Source organism: Notamacropus eugenii, chromosome 1 (assembly GCF_028372415.1).
Source record: "Notamacropus eugenii isolate mMacEug1 chromosome 1, mMacEug1.pri_v2, whole genome shotgun sequence".
NCBI lineage: Eukaryota > Metazoa > Chordata > Mammalia > Diprotodontia > Macropodidae > Notamacropus > Notamacropus eugenii.
In genome coordinates, this window is record NC_092872.1 from 343,717,110 (window position 1) to 343,737,618 (window position 20,509).

The 20,509-nt window shown below is 36.9% G+C and overlaps 1 protein-coding gene across 3 annotated transcripts in view; it reads right to left on the reverse strand.

Moving 5' to 3' along the window:
- The window catches only part of ACSL6 (acyl-CoA synthetase long chain family member 6), a 69,088-nt gene that overhangs the window by 23,576 nt on the left and 25,003 nt on the right, over positions 1-20,509 (reverse strand). The window contains exons 8-12 of one of the 3 annotated variants that reach the window (XM_072629981.1): positions 20,244-20,295; positions 6,630-6,703; positions 4,121-4,198; positions 3,986-4,063; positions 228-362 (exon numbers count right to left, since the gene is read on the reverse strand). In XM_072629981.1, coding sequence (XP_072486082.1) covers positions 228-362; positions 3,986-4,063; positions 4,121-4,198; positions 6,630-6,703; positions 20,244-20,295 — 417 coding nt within the window. The remainder of the gene's footprint in view (positions 1-227; positions 363-3,985; positions 4,064-4,120; positions 4,199-6,629; positions 6,704-20,243; positions 20,296-20,509) is intronic. The other 2 variants (XM_072629980.1, XM_072629979.1) reach the window with 2 other exon arrangements.

The window sequence follows — 20,509 nt, forward strand, 5'->3', positions numbered from 1 at the left end:
GTTCCAGGGCTGCCTGAGGCTTTTTCTGATATCACCAGCTATTGATGCCTCCTGTAAACCTCCTTTGCATTTATTTTTATTTTTCTTTAGGCAAATATATTACTTTCAGTGGAATATAAGCTCCTTAAAGGCAAGAACTATTTGTTTTTGTCTTTGTCTCCTGGTGTCCAGTATGTACTTAATAAATGCTTACTGAATTGAACTCTATGGTGACCAAGCCAGCTCACCTTGTCATACATTCTGTTTAGCAGTCTGGGGACCACTGGGAAGATGGTGGGATGTAGAGCTTTCATGTCATCTGACAGAAGGCGGATGTCTCCTTGGAAGAATCCAACTCTTCCCCCATGGCAGTACACCACTGACTGTTAAAAAAAAATGGTATAGGAGAGAGAGAAAAAGATAGAGAGAGAGAGATACTGAATAAAAGGCTATGTTCATCTTTAGCTAAAGAGCTATTTAAAGCCATCCTAATCCCAGAGGGCAGAGTGACAATTGGCCTGGACTCTGACAGCCCAGCCACACATTGTCATTCCAGGGCAATTCTGAGATCTGGGGTTAAGGGGACTCACCCTATCCCAAAGTTATCAATGCTTCTACAAATTAGTCCTTTGTGTGATTCAGAATATGGGAACAAAGGTTGCCACTCTGGAAGTCCTACCCCAACCCCAAATGCCTCATCAGCTATTTCTTTATCAGTGTCACCGGAAGGTAGCAGTCAGATTGCCTCCATGACTGTCCCACAAGGGTGTCACAAGAAGAATGTGGATAATTTTTCTAAATCTCAGACCTGTGCATCTTGTCTTTGTTTCCATAAACATCTATATGCAATGTAATTAATCATGATTCCCATGTGATATTTAATCAGGAAGATGAGACTATTTTGTGTCCTTTGGTTTCCTTGGATGATAATTATAAGCCTGTGTTCTCAAATTGAAGGAAAAATATCTTCTAAAGATATTTAGAAAAGAAAATGCTCTATGACGGAATAGGACAGAGACTTATAGAATGAAGAGACATCAGAGGTCATTGAGTTCATCTCCCTAGTTTCATAGCTGTCAAAACTTGAGGTGCAAAATGGAAGATGATTTAAGGAAAAAGCTTTTCTAGGAGCAACATCACAGTCTTTGACATACATTTTCCATTTAGCATTAACATTCTAGAATGGAAGAATACTGATGCATGTGTGTATTCAAGTGAAAAGTCCATATATGTGAAGACTTAGGCATGAAGGGGTCATCTGCTTAAGGTGCTTATGGAAATATGCACTCGATTCTCCCACAGGAACTGGCTCATTCTTCCCAGAGATTCCTCAGGCACCTTTGAAAATTGACTCTTCCAGACTTCACTAAGTAGTCATCAGTTATTACACCAAAGCTCTTTCTTCTCCTAATGTCTAGCACTTCCCCAAAGGCCTCAGGTGCTACCTCTAGGGTTGCTTATAAACTAAGATGATGTCATACATTAATATTTCAGGTTTTTCTTTCACTTGTAAAGTAATAACACAGTTTACTCAAAGACCATGCTTCTAATGGCTAAATAGTCAAAATACTGTTTTTCTCTGAATATAGATTATGTCATCATCCCTTGTGTCCCCAGACTATAGTTTGATGATTAGGAAGAGGACAGTGACTGTAGATCATTATCATATTCTTGAAACTTTCAAAGGGAAAGCTGACTTAGGGCAGATGGAAAGACTTTTTTTTAGCATCTTTAATTTGGATGGGTATGGAAGGTGACTTTTGGTCCCAGCTCTGAACTGATTAACTTCTATTTATTAAAGAAAACAGTGAAGAAAGTGGAAGAGCTATTGATCCATTTACACATGTCCTATCAGTGAAGGAACACTTCTGGGGAAAGAGATGTATATATTCAGCTATTTCATTTGGGGCCCACATTTCCAAATTAGTCCATACTCTTTCAAAATTTACATTTCTTATTTTAGCAAAAACCAAGTGAAGAGATATCTGGGGATGAAACATATAGCCTCCTACGTTACTGAGAGTAACACTGATTTCATTCCTTAGGCACACTGCATGAAAAAAACTGTCTATGCTTGCTACTTTTACCTGCTCTCCTTTCATTCATTTCTGAACTCTTTGCAATCTGGCTTCCAATTACATCACCAAACTTACAAGTGCTTTCTCCATGGTTAATAGTGATCATAATTAATAATTGTCAAATCTGATGTTTGTTTTTCCTTAGACCTCATCCTACTCAACCTGTCTCCTGCATTTGACACTGCTAATCAGCTACTCTTGGATACTATCTCCTCTCTCGGTATTTGTGAACACTATTTTCTCATGATTTACTTCCTTCCTGTTTGACTGCTCCTCAGTATTCCTGGTTCACTTGTCATCCATATCATATCTCCTAACTGTGCGTATTCCTCAGGGTTCTGACTTAGGGGCCTCTTCTCTTCTCCCTCCATGCTCCCTTGTTCCTTATCAGCCCCTATAGGTTTAATTATAATCTCTACACAGATGGAACCCAGATCCATCTATCCCCTGAGTTTTCAACTTGCATCACCAATCACTTATTGGGCATTTCCAACTGGACAAACTGGAGACATCTTAAACTCAGTATGGGCAAAACTGAACTCTTTATATTTTCCCTCAAATCCTTCTCTTCTCCCAAACTTCCCTGTTTCTGCAGAAGACAATACTGTCCTGGTAGTATCCCAGGTTCATGACCTTAGCATTATGCCAGAATCCTTACTCTCACTCCATATGTTCAATCAGTGAGCAAAGTTTGCTGTTTCTCCCTTCATATCTCTCACATATTCTCTCTACTCATATAGTCATTACTTTAGTTCAGGTCCTTATCCACTCTCACCGACATTACTGTGAGTCTTCCAGTTGATTTCCCTGCCTCAAGTCTCTTTCTGCTCCAATCTAGTCTATATACAAAGTAATTTTCCTAAAGCACAGATCTAAAATTATGACTCTCCTACTTAATCAGTGCCTCTTAGTATTAGACAAAAGGTAAACTCTTCTGCTTAGTTTTAAACTCCTACCTAACCTGGTTTCAATCTATCTTTCCAACCTCATTAGACATTCATTACTTCCCCTCCTGCCCTCTGTCCAACCTAGCCTCCTCTTTCTTCCTCAAACAGAGTACTCGGTCACCCATCTCTATGACTTTTTACCAACTGTCTCTCATGACTAGAATACACTCCCTCTCTCCTTACCATCACCTCACAGAATTCTTCTCTTTCTTTCAGATCCATCTCAAGCACCATTTTCTTCATGAAATTTTTGCTAATTCCTTCAACTGCTAGTGTCCTCCCTCCCAAATTTACATTGAACAACTTTATATATGTTTGTATGTATTTACTTTACATTTGTGCCATTTGTATTTTTACATGTACTTATTATTTCTTACATTATAATGTAAACTCTTAATGAATAGGAATTTTGTTATTCTTTGTACTTATGTCAGTAATGCCTAGCACAGTGTCTGGCACATAGTAGGCACTTTGTAAAAATCACTTGTTGGTCATTTCCTAGAGTTTTGTTCAAGATTTACCCTTGCTTCTATTATGTGATGAGTTGTGAAGCTTCTGTCAGAAATGGAGATGCAAAACTATACTGATAAATGTGGCAGCAGCTAGTCTGTGCCAACTGGGGTTATGGTAAAGGGGTTTTTGTTGAAGCAGACATTACCATTGGAAGGTTCCCTCTAAGGGAGAGGTTCCCTCCAAAAAAAAATCCATCCTATCTAAGAAAGGAATGCATTAGCTTGCTCAATAGATGAGATCTGGCCCCAGTGGTCTTCTCTATAATAAAGCTATTATTTTCGCTATCCAACACCCTAAAGAACTTTGACACACACACAGATGATTAGTCCAACATTAAGCACTGAAGGAAGCCCCCATTACACTTTCTGAGTATGGTACATTTTTAGTTCTATGTCACACTGCCAATGGTTTCAGTAGGGTTATTCGTTCTTGTCACAGAAGAAGACTTCTCTGATGCTTGGACCTTACCTGTACCATTCTCTCAAACATGTGTGCTAAAGGCAAATAGGAAATGTGTACATCCTCACAAGTGGGTGACCACTGACTCTGTAAGAAAACAAAAGGAGCCCGAACCAGGCCCAGTCAGTCAGACAGGTGTCTTACCTGTATAACTCTTTCAAACATGTGAGCCAGAGGCAGGAAGGAGATGAGCACATCGTCCTGTCTCGGAAAGATCACTTTCTGCAGGTGAAGGGCATGGGAGACAGAAAGGAAAGAAACACTGACAGGAAGACAACAAGAAAGTCATAAAACAATAAAGAGAAAATGGTACTAGAGGAGCAAACAGTAAAGATTAGAGAAAAAGGAAAGGAAGAGAAGAGAGATGGGAGAGCAAGAAAAAGGGAAGTAGCAGTGAGAAGGGGAAGAGAGGATGATATAGGGGCAAGAGAGGAAAAAAGAAAGGAGAAAGATAGTGAGAAAAGGGGAAACAGACTTCACAAAGCAGAAGAGAAAGAAAAAGCACAGAAAGAAAGGAAGGAAGAGGAGAGAGAGGATAGGATAAGTGAAAGAACAGAGACAAAGAGAAGTGAGAGGAATAGAGAAGAGAAAGAAAATGGATGGATAAAGGGCTAGAAAAGCTGAAAAGAGTAAGGAATACTGGGAAGAAGGGGAGAAAGAGAGAAGACATAGGAGAGAAGAGAGAAAGAAAGACACAGTGAAAGAAAAAGAAAGAAACAGAAAGAGAGCAGTATAGGAAGTGAACTGTTAGGTCACAATGTCAATGACTTCAGGTTATTGGGAGCAGCAAAGAGCAAAATGAAGCACATACAAACCAGTGGAGCAGAGTCCCCACAAAAGCACTACTTTTACAAAGAAATCTGCATCTTATACTGTGTATGGGAGCACTAGGGAAAAATGGCTCTTTTTAAGCATGAAATCATTGCAGATTTGATGCCTGAACTCTTCTCCACCCTCTTTATAAGTCATTTAGACCAAAAGATGCAGGATTCTTTTTCTATCTTCAATTTTGCCACTAAACATTTTGGAAGGGAGAGTAATTTTTCCCTTCTCCCCTTGAACATTTTCTTATTTCTACCCCGGGGGAATATGTGATGGAATTTGCTGTGGGAACAGACCCAAGATCTCCCTGACCTTCATAATGGGGCATAGATGGAGTTGCCTAAAATGTACACCCAAGTAGACCACAAGGAACAAGATATCCCTTGGCTATAGTGCCAGCCAAATCCTCAAGATCACTCACTTACAGTCTGAGGACAATTAATTTAGTCATAAAGCCTTTCCTCAGCTTTAGGAATTGCATTCAATACCCTTGTCACAGTCACAGTTTGGGAGAGTGTAGAGAAAAGAAAAGAAGCCAGTGGGTAGTCTTCCACATGTTAGGCTTCAGTGAACATCCTTCTCTTATGGAAATGGATGAAAATACATTGGATACCTTCACAGGAACTTTACAGAGAGAGTTAATCTGATCTCCTATGAGATGACATTGGAGAGGGAATGGCTAAGTTATAGCTAAGGGTTTTTATTACACTGTATTAAAAGATATCGTTTTTTCAGTTTTGTCACACAGACCCATTTACTCCAATATGATAATATCTGTGGCAAACTTTGGGCATACATTGTAATTCAAGACAAAATGGATGTTTGTGCCATGGAGGTCAAGCTTTTATGACATTAAAAACATATGCATTTATTTTAAAAAGTTATTTGTTAGAAAAAATATACCTTCTATGTATTTCATGAGCATTGTATCTTAGGGAACCTATTACTTCTAAGTCCTGTTTCTAAGATGGGCACACCTGTGTTTTGGAAGATATAACTTGCAGATAACTGCCTTCAAAAGTTGTTATTTCACAGACTCTTAAGATTCCCTCCTTTTTCTATGGCATCCTTTTTTGTTCTGGTATTTTGGCTGAATTTGAATGGAACTCTGAAATGGGTCGGATTTGGCTACTGATCCAGAGCTCACTTATAGTTCTCTAGTTGTGCCTTTTTGCCAAAGGCTTTTTCCACAACCTTTGAACACAAATTAGGCACAAATACGTAGAGTAACTTTCCCCAGGGAAAAAGGGTTCCTAATCCCTTTCTCTTTGGGACAAGATTTATTTTATCTTGCACATTGGGAATAAAGCATTTAAAAGATAGTTTTTAAAATCTATTTCGTTAGCACAAAAACCATTACTAGTTTAATTTAGGATTTACTTTTTAAATTCCATCACAAAGTAATAGTACCTACAGTTTCTTACTTGAAAGGAGTGGTCAAAACAGAATTTTGAAATTATTATTTAGAAATGCAAGAATGACAATGAATGCTCTATAAACTGCATTTATATTCACAGTTGTGAATTTAATTTGTACGTAGTGACACTAAGAAATTTATATGAAATAGGTGGGAAATGATTTTTTGGTTTTGTTGAAGTAACTCCTGGGATTTATGTGCTTGGAGATTATTGATTGTTCCTTATTAAGGCAGAATAAATTGCATATTTGGGCTTTTACAATTCCACTGATGGCCAAGGTGGTGTTCCTCAAGTAAGGACCAAAGCACCAGGCTCACATATGATATCCAGGATTGCAAAATGAAAAGAAACCTGAAAATTCAAGATGTTCTGGATGGGCTCTCTGACCACATTAGTGATACTGCCATATTCACCTCTGTGACTTTCAGAAAGCCTGAAAAATCAGCAACCACATTTCCATGGGTGAGCATCGCACCTTTTGGGTTCCCTGAGAACAAAAAGAAAAGGCCATGTTAATAGGGAATCTCAGGGTTTCTCCCTGAGAGCCTGTACACTCTGTAGAAGAACTGTCATACTGTTAGCAAAAAATGGAACCCTTCCTTTCCAAATCATAAATAGCTGGGTAGCTTGTTCCACATGCTTAGAGAGCAAGAGGCAGGTCTAGAACTAGCCTATCTACCACTGACTTAGAGATCACTAAGAAGATCAAAGAGTTTTCTAGGAAATAAGAACTATATGAAATGAGTGTTGTCTTTACCCTGTGACGGGGGTGGACAGAAAGGAAGCGGAACCCTACTAAGGCATTATAATCCTTGGCAAGGGACCACAGGATGATTCTTCATAGATTAAGGACTACAGTGTTTTAGATCTGCCAGGGAGCCTTGTTTTGTCCTATTTCCATCTCCTATGCATGATGCAGCTGGGAGACATGACTTGGATATGACTGTCTCAGCACAGTTGATAGGTCAGGTCCTGTAATGACTATAATCAGACCAGACAAGACACAAGGATTTTCCCTTTCTGTAGCTCATGGGAGCTACAAAGAGGGATTTAGGCATCTGAAGGTACAAATCAGATAAAATATTTGCTAACAGACTTTCTTTTCCCAAAGCCTGGTCCTGCAGGTTAGAAGACTTCCTGGAGCTGATCTGATAGACTGAAAAACATAGGGAAATTGATTCTGTAGGAAGAGCAAAGTGCCTTCTTAAGCTTCATAGAATTTTACAATTTTAGTATATCTGATGTTTCCAATGCTGTTCTTTCTAAAGAATGGCATTGTGTAAAGAGTATTGCACTTGGAACCAAAAGACTTGATAATCTAGAAAGTAAGCCATAATTATTTTCCTTGCAGGTATCATGAGGCATCAGTAGACATATCTCTGTCCCATACATCAAGCACAACATGTCACCTGGGAATGTTTAAGACAGCACAGTCATCTTAGAGCATCCAAACATGTGTGGACAGCATTGTGTTAAATCAACAAACTTACACTGCAGTCAAGATCTAGTGGCATCCACCCATCAAACTGTGAATCACAGGGAATAGGATGTGGTATTTCTGGCTCAGTTTGGGGAATATTCTTTTTACTCCTTGCTATGAAAATCATAGGTTTCAACACTCAGGGGCTTAACAGACCATGGCACCTGGGAAAACTTTAGGGACACTGGGGTCATTAGTATAAAACAGAGAATAAGTACTCCCCGAGTTGCAAAGGGATTACATAAAAATGATCATACAGGAAGTGTACACAGTCAAAAAAAGGAGCTGAGTTCATCATGGAGTGTGAGAATCCAGAGGGTCAGCTCAATGGCTGCACTAAAATTCCCACTTTACCTTAAAATACTTAAAGGAAGGACTTCAGCACATTGGATAGATCCCTGTGGAGGATTTATTTGGAGAGGGGAAGGGAAACAAGGACAAGAATGGCATAGAATGAGTCAGTTGTGATTTAGTAGGGACTTAGTGCATCATTAGACGCACTCATCGATATGAATATGAATATCCCTATTGATAGGGATCCAGAAAATACTGAAATGGGAATACTGAGCCTCATCTGTAAAATCAGGATAATAATGCATATACTTTCTACTTTGCTAGGTGTTCTGAAGAAAGCTCTTTGTAAATCTTGAAGTACTATAGAAACATGAGTAATATTCTTCTTCCATTTCAGTCCCACTCTGATACCTCATGGTATCACTGGAAACAAATGCTATACCTCCCTATAGAGGTATAACAAAGGAAATCCACCGAAAGTTCCAGTGTGTCACTAATGAAGTTCTACAAAGAAGGACAGAAGGGGTACAGAGTCACTGACATGAGCCACCTCTTCATACACCATGTTACATGTTGGCCACTTAGCCACAACGTCCCCCACAATTAATAGTCATTGCCTACAGTCACACCTTTGAATTTAAGGGACAAGTTTCAGTTGTAGATGTGTATTACTTAGAACTTTAAGTGGTTAAGAAAATTGTGGTACATAAATATTAAACAATATTACTGTGTTGAAAGAAATCATGAATGCGATGAATAGAGAAATATGAACAGATCTGCATGAATTGGTGCAGAGTAAAGTAAGTAGAGCTATGACAACAATATACACAATGGCTATAATTATGTAAACTGAAAGAACAACCATACACACACCAAAAGTGAATGCTGCAAAATAATAAACCACAAGCATGGCTTGAAAGAAGAAACAGATACTGCCAATTCATCTCTTTGCAAAGATAGAAGTTCCACATTGCACACGTTTTCAGACTTTTTTTTGATATATAATGATCAGTTATGCTGATTTTTCCTCTTCTTTTTCCTTAAAATTACTATTTGTTTTATGGGGTAGCACTCTGGGAGGAGGTAGGAAAAGGATACAAACCTACCAAAAAAAAGCAACCTAAAAAAAATCTTTAATGTGTGCTCTAGGCACATACATAAGTTATTCAAACCAGAATAGTAAATGTCTGATGGCATGGTACATCACAATTTTCAGTATTACAATATTTTATGAATGGCTTCCATTATGACAAAATTCCCCTTTAAGAAGGAATTATATACATCACCTATTTCAACTCTGTATCAAGGAGAAATAAAACTGACCTCTCTTTACAAAAAACTTTTCTTAGATCTGAGCTAAAGAAGATATGTTTCCAGAAATTTGCTTACAAAAGTCTTTGACTGGAAGTTTCCCCAGCTGAGAGTACGGCCAAATGCTTTCTGCATTTACTTTTCATTCATGGTTGTTGGAGCTGAACATTCTGAAAGTTGTCAAAGAACTCACCTACAATTCTAGGGCTGAAATGTGGGCTTTCGGAAAAAGGGGTCTTGTGGAACATTGAGCTTAAAATCCTGCTGGGTTCCTGAAAAGAGAATCTCTGGGCCCCCGTGGAGGGATTGGGGAACTGTATATCATCCTCAACAGAAATTTCACAACCATGTCTTGAAGCTCTGAGTCATCCTGCTAATTCCAGAACAAAACAATGATTGTTGCATTTGTCCAATTAAGATTAATTCAGGGTGTTTTCTTCTATAGTGTTGCTTCACTACAATGCTTTAAGTAGATAGGCAGACTCTCCACTCATTAATCATTAGCGGGAAAATACAAATAGTTATAGGACTTTAAAATCTAAAATCTAAACATCAAAATGATGTTTTATTTCTATTTTGCCATCTTCTATATCTTCTGAAATTTTCTAGGTCAACACCAGTGAGCCATGTGAAGAAATCAGAAAAAAAATTATGTTTTTTAAGAGATGGCTTTTGGAGTGGGAGGGAGTGATGGGGAGTGATATAGGATTTTGTTTTGTTTTTTTAAGATTTTAGGTTATACAAAAACCTACATATCAATGAAACTATATTTAAAATAAAATTAAAAATAATTTCAGAGAGTATCAAACTTCTTGTTCTCCATCTGTGATTCATAAACAGGAATTGACCAAGTTGTCTTCATTAGTCATAATCTTTCTTCTTTAGCGAACATCCTGTCATCTTTTCAGCACCAGCAATTGACTCCAGCACCTTATCTAGCATTCATAGTAGCCCCCTGCACCACTCTGCAGGAGAACCTCATTCTATGGAGCAGCTGACATACATGTGGCATTTCCTTTTCTGTAACATGACCCAATCTTCAGGCCTTGACCAGAACAAAATCACACAGATCAATATCACACAGAAGAACTGCATTCCCATGAAGCTTCACAAAGTAGGAAGTATCTGTTCATTTCTGGTGTGAATTTTCTTTCATCTTCATCAGTCATTAGCTTCCCACAAAAGTCAGCAAATTTGTATCTTAAAAGGTATGTTTACTATTTACAAGGAGGTGAAAAGGAAATTCAAAATTTTTTGAAAGTCTTCTGAGTTCTTCCACTAAAAATCCATAAATTGACTCTAAGTGATTTTCATTAACTCCTCAACTTAAAATTGTGTTTTATATTTAAAATACAAACACTTCTAGAAATTGTCATTTTGATAAGTTATGCATCATTTCCTTCAACTCTGAATTGATCAGTTTTATATCTAAATTGGAATCTCTGCTTTGAACAGGCTTAATTTTATGACAGAAACTAAATTATTTATGGTTGAATCTTCCAGGGAGTGAGTTCTCTGCCTCTCCAGTCCTATTCTGTGAAAAATATCCTGTTTATGACAGACTAGTGGTGTTTTGAATCTGGATATATATACATACATGTACCCCCATGTGGTAGATATGAATGTGCAGATCCACACTGCTACAATTATCTGGGTGATTTAAGGAAAAATCTGTGTAGCTGAGGCTCTATTGACTTGACCATAAATAAATGTGCATTTAGTTCTCTCTAATATTAGTAATAATAATAGCCAACAATTATATAGCAGTATATGCCAGAAATTGTGCTAAAGTACTTCACCACTATTATTTTATTTGATCCTCACAACAAGTCTGGCAAAGTAGGTGCTATTATTAATTCCCATTTTATCAATGAGGAAATTGAGGCAAACAGAGATGAAGTGACTTGCATAGTGTCCCAAAGCTAGGCAGTATCTGAGACTGCATTTGAACTTAGATCTTCCTGACTCCAGGTCCAGCACTCTACGCTCTACACCACCTAGCTGCCCCATATTAAACACTAAAAATGATATGAAGATTACTTTCTCTGAATTTTCACTAAAATGGGCAGAGAACTCATTCCCATTCTTGACCATATGAGATGCCATAATAAGGCTGGTTGACTTTACCATGTGAGGCTGTGTTGTACATAGGAAAGAGTACAGAAACTGCAATCAGAGGACCTAGATTCAAATACCAGCTCTTCCATTTATTATCATCAGGTAAATCATTTATTCCACTTGACCTTCTGTTTTCTCACCTGTAAAATGAGGGTATTCAACTGGATGACCTCTACTTCCTGTGCTAAATTTGTGTAACACATTGTACCAAGCCTTTTAAATTTGCATTCATCCTTCAAATTCAATTCATTAAGTATTTTCTAAATAAAATCCAGAGAAAGGACAAAATAAAGAAACTCTAAAAGTCAATCAATGACAAACAATAAGAGACTAAAAGGTAAAGTCCAAGGGATAATATGTAAAATAAAATGGCTCTATTTTCTTTGAAGACACAAGTTACATGATTTCTTCACTCTTTTCGTAGATATGTAAGAAGGTTGTCTGTGTCTATAGCCCCAAACTGGTTTTTACCAGAAAACAGTTAATTATAGATTATGTAGCTATTGACTACAGGTAAGGTACAAGGCAAATCACTTTTCTGGGCCTCAGTTTTCTTATATGTAAAATAAGGGAGCTGGACTAAATGACCTCTAAGTGTCTTCCAGCTCTGAACTGATAATTCTTTGTTCCTGGTGGTTATTTTGAAGATAAACTACTTAATTCATTTCCTATCTCCCCCTAAAACCATGTGTGTGTGTGTGTACATATAGCCTTAAAATTAAACTGCAGATATTAAAAAAGGAAATCCACAATAGATAACTCCTTAAAAGGTGCATAAATTTATTAATTTGAGGTTTTAGAGTGTTACACTATTAACTGGCTTCAATTTTGCCTTTAAAATACACTTAACTATTGTTTCTTGATAAGCAATCAGCATTCTTGATGGTATCACCAGAACATGCCCTGTTGGCTTAATTAGGAAACTCACTTACCTCATCTGCACTAGACATTAAGGGGGAGATTCAGCAATTTGGATGAAAGGAATCCTTCTAGGATGCAGCAGATAACATCTCTGAGTTTTCTCATCTCACAGTCTAAGAAAACCTTGGGAGATTATCTACCAGGAGGAAAGGTACATTGCCATGCATACTCCTGGTTATTAAGTTTAGAAAGGTGGGTTTACTTAGATGAATTGCAAAGCGGGAAGGGTGGAGTATTACTAAACAGGTCAAAGAATAGAGGTCAAAATAGAATTAAAAATCAAGTTCTGTTTTTTATCTCTGAGTAAATGTGTATGTGTTTTGTCTTTGACAGATCATTTCACAACAATTCTGCTGCAGTCTCAGCCATATTTAGTTACGGGTCTAACTGTCCCTATTTTTTAATGTTAGAAGTGATTTGGAAAATCCCTGAGCCAGGTATTCAGGAGTGACTTTAATGTAAGAAACCACATTTATTACCCTTCTGAATTTTAAATCTACTATTTAACAAATGTTATACACATGGAACTCATGGTTAGCTCTGTCTGTTCAGCTTCTGGTTCCCCATTTGCACAAGTTCCAAGTTCATAAAATATTATAGTCCTTGGTCCCAACTTGTTGCAAGTGCCCTGGTAGTCTCTGAATAAATTGTCTTATTTTATCTTGAAGTTTTTAATCTAAAACTAAGAACTAACATTATTTATACTGGGGATAAGTTAGAGGCTTTTCCACTAGGATTAGGGGTAAACTAAGGATATCCATTATCACTATCACTTCTGAGTATTATGCTAGAAATACTGGACATAAAGAAGAAGAAAATGAGGGAATATTCTAATATGAAACAAAATTTTTGCTTTTTGGAGATGGTATGATGGTTTGCTTAGAGAAGCCTAGAAAGTAAACTAAACAAATAATTGAAACAACCAACAACTTCAGCAAAGTTGCAGAATATAAAATAAACCCATACAAATCATTAAAATTTCTGTATATTAGAAATAAAATCCAACCGGAAGTGACAGAAAGAGAAGCTATATTTAAAATAACTACGGAAAGCTTAAAATACTTAGTAGTCCACTTTCTAAGACATGGACAGGAACTCCATTATTATACTATAAAACACTCTTTACACAAATAAAGATAGGACTAAATAATTGTAAAAATATTAATTGCTGAATTCATCAATCACTTCCTGAACAAGATCTCAAAATGAATGAAAACTCTCAAAAATATTACAATCAAATCATTATTACGGCAGTTAGAAGGAATATCCATAGAGGGTACAGGTGTGAGTTTACTATGATGGGATGATACCTAAAAAAAATTAAAGGGTGAAAACGAGGTATCCATTGGGAGAAGGGGTAAGGGAAGAGGTAGAATGAAGTAAATTATGTCACATAAAAGAAGCATGAAAGAGTTTTTACAGTGGAGGGAAGGTGAGGAGTAGCAGACAATGATAGAACCTTACTCTCATTGGAATTGGCTCAAAGAAAGAATAATATACACACTCAGTTGGGTATAGAAACTCATCTTACCCTACATCAAAGTAGGAGGGGAAGAGGACAACAGAAGGGGTGGCTGATAAAAGGGAGGGCAGATTGAGAGAGACAGTATTCAGAAGGAAAACATTTTTGAGGAGGTACATGGTGAAAGGAGAAAGAGAGAGAAAGATAAAAGAGGGGGATAAGATAGAGGGAAATATACAATAATCATAACTGTGGAAAAATTTTACAGCAAGTTTCTCTGATAAAGTTCTCATTTCTCAAATATGTAGAAAACAGTCAAATTTATAAGAATATAAGTCATTTCTCAATTGATAAATGGTCAAAGGACAGGAACAGGTAGTTTTAAGACAATCAAAGCTATCTATGGTCACATGAAAAAACATTCTAAATTACTATTTATTAGAGAAATGCAAATTAAAACAACTCTAAGTGCCACCTCACACCTATCAGATTGGCTAATATGATAGAAAAGGAAAATGACAAATGTTGAAGGGGATGTGGGAAAATTGAGATGTTAATTGGAGCTATAAACTGAATCTACCTTTCTGGAGGGCAATTTGGAACTATGCCCAAAGGGCTATAAAACTGCGCATACCTTTTAACCCAGCAATAATACTACTAGGACAGTATCTCAAAGACATCAAAAGAAAAAGAAATAAAGGCCCTACGTGTTCAAAAATATTTATAGCAGCTCTTTTTTTTTTTTGTGGTAGCAAAGAACTAGAAATTGAAAGGGTGCCCATTAATTGAGGAATGGCTGAAGAAATTGTGGTATATGATTGTGATGGAATACTATTGTTTTATAAGTAATAACAAGCAGGATGCTTTCAGAAAAACCTGAAAAGACTTCTATGAACTGATGCAAACTGAAGTGAAAAGAACCAGAAGAGTGTATGTAGCAACAGCAATATTGTATGATAGTCAGCTGTGAAGGACCAAGCTATTCTTAGAAGTACAATGACTCAAGACAACTCCAAAGGATTTATGATGAAAAAATGCTGTCTACCTTGAGAGAAAGAACTAGTGGAATCTGAATGCAGATTGAACCAAACTTTTTAAAAACTTTATTTTTCTTGAGTTTTTTTATTTGTATTTTCTTTCACAACATGACTAATATGGAAATGTTTTGCATGACTCCACATGTATAATCTCTGTCAAATTGTTTGCCTTCTCAATGAGGGGGAAAATTTGGAAATAAAAATTTCAAAAAATGAATACTAAAATTATTTTTACATGTAATTAGGAAAAATAGAATATTAAAAATTAAAAATATATAATTTCTCATGGGTAGACAGGGCAATACAATAAAATGACAATATTCCCTAAATTAATTAATTCACTCCATGACTTGACAATGAAACTACCAAGAGATTATTTTAAAGGAGTAGAAAAAATTGAAAATTCATCTAGAGGAATAAAAGTTCAAGAATCTCAAGAGAAATAACAAAAAAGGAGGAAGGAAAGACATAGCAGTATCAGATCTCAAATTAAGCTACAAAACAGTAATCCTCAAAACAATCTGGTATTGGCTAAATAAAAGAGAAGTTGATCAGTAGAACAGATTAGGCACACCATGTACAAAAGCAAAGGAACTTAGTAGCCTAGTGTTTGGTCATCCTAAAGATCACAGCTATCAGGGTAAGAACTCATTATTTGATAAAAACTGTCAGGAAAATGGGAACTGAGTCTGGCAGAGACTAAATATAGATCAACATTTCACAGCTCCAAATGAGTACATAACTTAGGCATAAAGGGTGATATCATAAACAAATTAGAGGAGGAAGGAGGAAATTATCAGATATTTTGAATAGAAGAGTCTATGACAAAATAAGAGCTAGAGAAGATCACAGAAAGCAAAATGGACATTTTTTGTTACCTAAAATTTAAAAGTTTGTGTAGAAGCAAAACCAATTCATCTAAAATTAGAAGAGAAACGGTACATGTGGGAAAACCCCTTTGCAGCAAGTTTCTCTGATGGACACACACACACACACGCACACACACACACACACACTCTCTCTTTCTTTTTCTGTATATATACACGTGTGTATTTATTTATAAGAATAAGAGTCATTCCCTAATTGAGAATGGTCGAAGGATATAAACAAGCACCTTTAAGAAGAAATTCATCTTTTGATTCAGTGATAATAGTACTAGGGCTATACCTCAAAGAGGAAAGGGGCTATACCTCAAAGAGGAAAAGCGCCCTTGGATATAAAAGTATTTTTAGTAACTCTTTTTGTGATGTCAAAGAATTGGAAATTGAAGACTTACCTATCAGTTAGAGAATGAATGAACAAGTTAGGGTATATGAATGTGACGGAATACCATTGCACTTTATGGAATACTATATGGAGTACTCTAAGAAATGCTTTCAGAGAAACCTGGAAAAATTTTTAGAAACTGGTGCAGAGTGAAATGACAACCAGGAGAACAATTTATACAACACTAACACTGTTGTAAAGACAAACAACTTTGAAAAACTTAGGAACTTTGATCAAAGCAATGACCAGTGATGATTCTGGAGGATTCATGATAAAGCATGCTTCTGACAAAGAGATGATGAATTCAGAGGACAGATTTAGATATGCAACTTTTTGGATATGGCTGTGCAGGAATTTGTTTTACTTGATTACATATGCTTGTACTAAGGTTTTTGTTATTCTCTCTTTCTCAGTTTGGGCAAGAGGAAGGTGGGAAGTGAAGATAGCAGAGATTTATTGATTTTAAAAAGAACCTATGAATTCAGAAAAAAGTAATTTTTACCAAATGACCAACCGCTGAGAGAGACCAATCTTTCTCTTCTGGTGAGGGATTAGTGGTTGCCCTGGCATTTGTATGTAAACTAATATCAATGTTGGAGACACATTAAAATTTTCTTCTCATAAATATAGATTCAAAAGGGGAAAATCTATACTGGAGAAGGACCTTTCATATGAGACTCTCAAAGTTTATTCATATCATCAAGATATTTTTGAAAATACTGTTTCCAACGTGCTTTCACATTCACTATCTCATTTGATTTTTATAACTACCCTATGAGGGATGGTAGGACAAGTATTATTTATTATTACCATTTGGGTGGGGGAAAAGTTGTGAAAAAGAAGATTTAGATTTGATGTATAGAAAAAATTTCCTAACATTCAGAATTGTCCAAAAGTAAAATGGGATGCATCAGGAAGCAGTGGCAGTGGGTTCTCCCTTACTGGAGAGTTTGTGCAAAAGCAAAACCAATTTAGCCAAAATTAAAAGGGGAATAGGTAAATCTTTGCAGCAAATTCCTATGATACAAGTAAGGTTTCAAGCTAAAGCTAGAGAACCACTTATCAAGTTCTTACTCATTTATGAGTTAAACTAGAAGTATCTGATGGCCCTTCCAATTATAACATTCTATGATTCTGCATCTTGCCCAAGGTGCATGAGGAAGTAGAAAGAATGCTTTCTGCCACTTCTTGTGGCCTTGAAAATGTTCCTTAGCCTCTCTGGGTTTCAGTAATGTGTGTGATACCTTAACATTCATTTTACCTTTAAGGCTATGCCAACACTAGTTAGTAGTAGAACTGGGACCAGAATCTAGTCTTGTGACTCATGGTCTGTTACTCTTTTTATTACTTCCTTTAATACTTCAAGGATCTCTAATTTCATCAGTATGGGTACTGCTTTAAAGGACACATGCCAAATCTGCTTTTACATCTATGAATAGCTATGACCAAAAAAATTCATCATTTGGAGCCAAGCTTCTTGTGGTGTTCCTCTCCTATATTTATCTTGGCTGGTCCTCAGACAGTAAGACAATACAATTTGTCCCCAGATCTGTACTTGAAGTCTTTTCAGTTTGGTGTAACAACATGAAAATATCTTATGACTTGTTTTTAAGATATCAAATTATCTACAAAGCTTCCTAAAATCACTCTGAAATTTAGGTTTATGTCTTAGCATGTAAGATCCTGGATGATAAGGGTCACTCTGGTCCTCAGGTTTGTTTGGCATTGAGCAGAAAGTGTGCAATTTAAGTAGCTCATTGGAACAGACAGAAACATCACTCTTGGCACACAATAAAAGATAATCTGAGCACAAATCCTTGAAATATTGATGTATCATCATCTAAGGGGTGAGAATAGGGAAAGCTAGTCATATCTATGGCATTGTCCAAGAAATCTCCAAAGAACTAAGGCTGGCAAAAGAAGTAGAGAAGTCTTTATGCCTAAAAGTTATTTTAAGTATCACTGGGATTAATGAGAAAAAACTTGACTCTCTGCTATTTCTTATCCACTGGGGATAGCTGGAAGAAGGGGAAGTGATGATCTCAGTGCCATGAAAAAGTCTGTGGATATGCTTTAGAAAAAACTGTAAATCATTGTACAAAAGTATGGTATTATTGCTGTCTTTATGTCCCAACTTTCCCATGAAGTTCATTTCCTGTTTCCACTCTCTCATCTGTCCCTTGTCTGATCTCCTATGACTTTCATCTTCTGTACCATATTTCTTCTATTATTTCACTTATTAGTTTGGTCCTCCTTTCTCAAATAGTGTGCTCACAAATGTATGAGTCATGTGTCCAACCTGGATTCCAGGAACTAAGTCCAGGTAGAACAATTGCATGCTACTCAAAACACAAGAAACCTCATTAGATAATAAGAATTGTCTAAAATACCCAGCCAATACAGCTGTGGTTCAGATTTAGCTCAACTTGACTTGTATTTATGAATGTATCTACGCAATGAGTTGCCTAAAAATAAGTTACCTAAAATAGCCTGGTCTTAGTATCTGGTCCTCCTCTCTATATAACTTTATCCTATTCCTCCTTCAGGGTAACTAGGTGGTACAGTGGATACAGTGCTGGACCTAAAGTCAGGAAGACTCATCTATTTAAATTTAAATCCAGCCTCAGACACGTACTAGTTGTATGATGTTGGGCAAGTCACTTTACCCTGTTTGCCTCAGTTCCTAATCTGTAAAATGAGCTGAAGAAGGAAATGGCAAACCACTCCAGTATCTTTGACAAGAAAACTCCAAAACTGGGTTATGAAGAGTTGAACACAATTGAAACGACTCAACAAGAGCAACAGCAACAGTTCATCTTTCAAGGTCAAGTTGAAGTCCCAGCTCTTCCATGAAGCCTCTGTCTTACAGGGATCTCCCCCTTCTCAGTTCTCCCTCAGCATTCACTGTCTCTATCACTAACAGAAACTTTCTGCCCTTTTCTCTTTTCATTTGCTAAGGTCCTGCCTGTCCTTTAATGCCCAACTTAAAGGCTACTTCCTCGTGGTTTTGTTTTGCACCTCTAATGTACTTGTTGTGTGAAGTCATATTTTATAATGACCTGAATTTATTTTGTAGTTATTTTATAGTTAGCCTGAGTTTATGTCTTATCTCCCAACAAGAGTGCACAGTCCTTCAGGACAGGGACCATGTCTTATCTAAGTTTGGTGTTTCCTCACTGGCCTAGCATAGTATGGTAGGTAACCATAGTTCATAGAACAAATTGTTCTTTAGCTTTCAATGCACATTTGTTTCTTGTCTTTGCAGCTTATATGGAAACTCCCTAAGCATGGACTTAACAGATGCTTCTATCTTCCCACAATGCCAAGCTGAGAGCTAGAACCACAAATAGGTCTTTAATAATAGATGTGGAATAATTGCTCCATAATTGTAATGGCACTACGTTTTGTTCCATAAATGCACTGCTTTGAAGCCAGGAAGATCTAGGTTCAAATCTATGACCTTCTCCCTTCTCTCCTTCACCCCACTCCATACGCATATATTGGCTATATGACACTGAGCAAATCTCTTAACCTCCCTGCTCAAGGCAACTCTTTAAGAATGTAAGTTGAAGAGAAAGGGAAAACCTGCATGCATAGAGAGCATTTCCTCATATGGGAGTTCCCTATATCAATGAAATTACAGGTATCTCTGAATATTGGATGGTAAGTATGTTTGTAGCATTGCCTATGAACATAAAAACCAATCCTATAATGTAGCATATTTATAATATGACACGAGGCATGAATAGACTGGCACATGGTACTCAGAAGGAGCTTTCTCTAAATATACAACAGCAGAATCTGTCAAGTAAACAGCAAGTAAGCAGAAAACATATTTTTTCCCCTCCCAAATAAAAATTGTGTTTCCTTTTCAGTTGAGGGCTTTTGGTATATGTAAACGTTACAGTCTAACCCAAACTGTAGAACTTTTTTCAAAGGTGAACTGCCCCAGTGGGGAAGGGCTGATACAAGTCTCTGAGAGATGGTTCCTCTCTCTAATAGGATTAAACTGCACCCAAATCATGACCCATTGACCTGCTAGATGCCATTTCCACAGGTACAAAGCTTCTGATATCTTTCCATTAGGAAAGGTCAATCAAATGCAAAATGAGACAGCTGCCCAGCACCCTATGGTTACCTGTAGTACCACTAGTGAAACACACGATTGAAAGGTCTTCTGGCCGAGGAGGCTAAGAGGAGACAAGAAAAGAATGAGGGAAATTATTGGAATGTCCGTCTATACCTGCTCCATTTTAAAGAGAGAATGCAATTCTAATTTCCTGATTCTTAGCGTTCTCTCCCATCTGTGAGGCGAAGTATTCTGTTCCTGATTGATCTAGGACCCTGATTCTCCCCCTTTCTTGTATTGGTGTTCACTATTGATTTCTCATTCCTTCTTGTTCT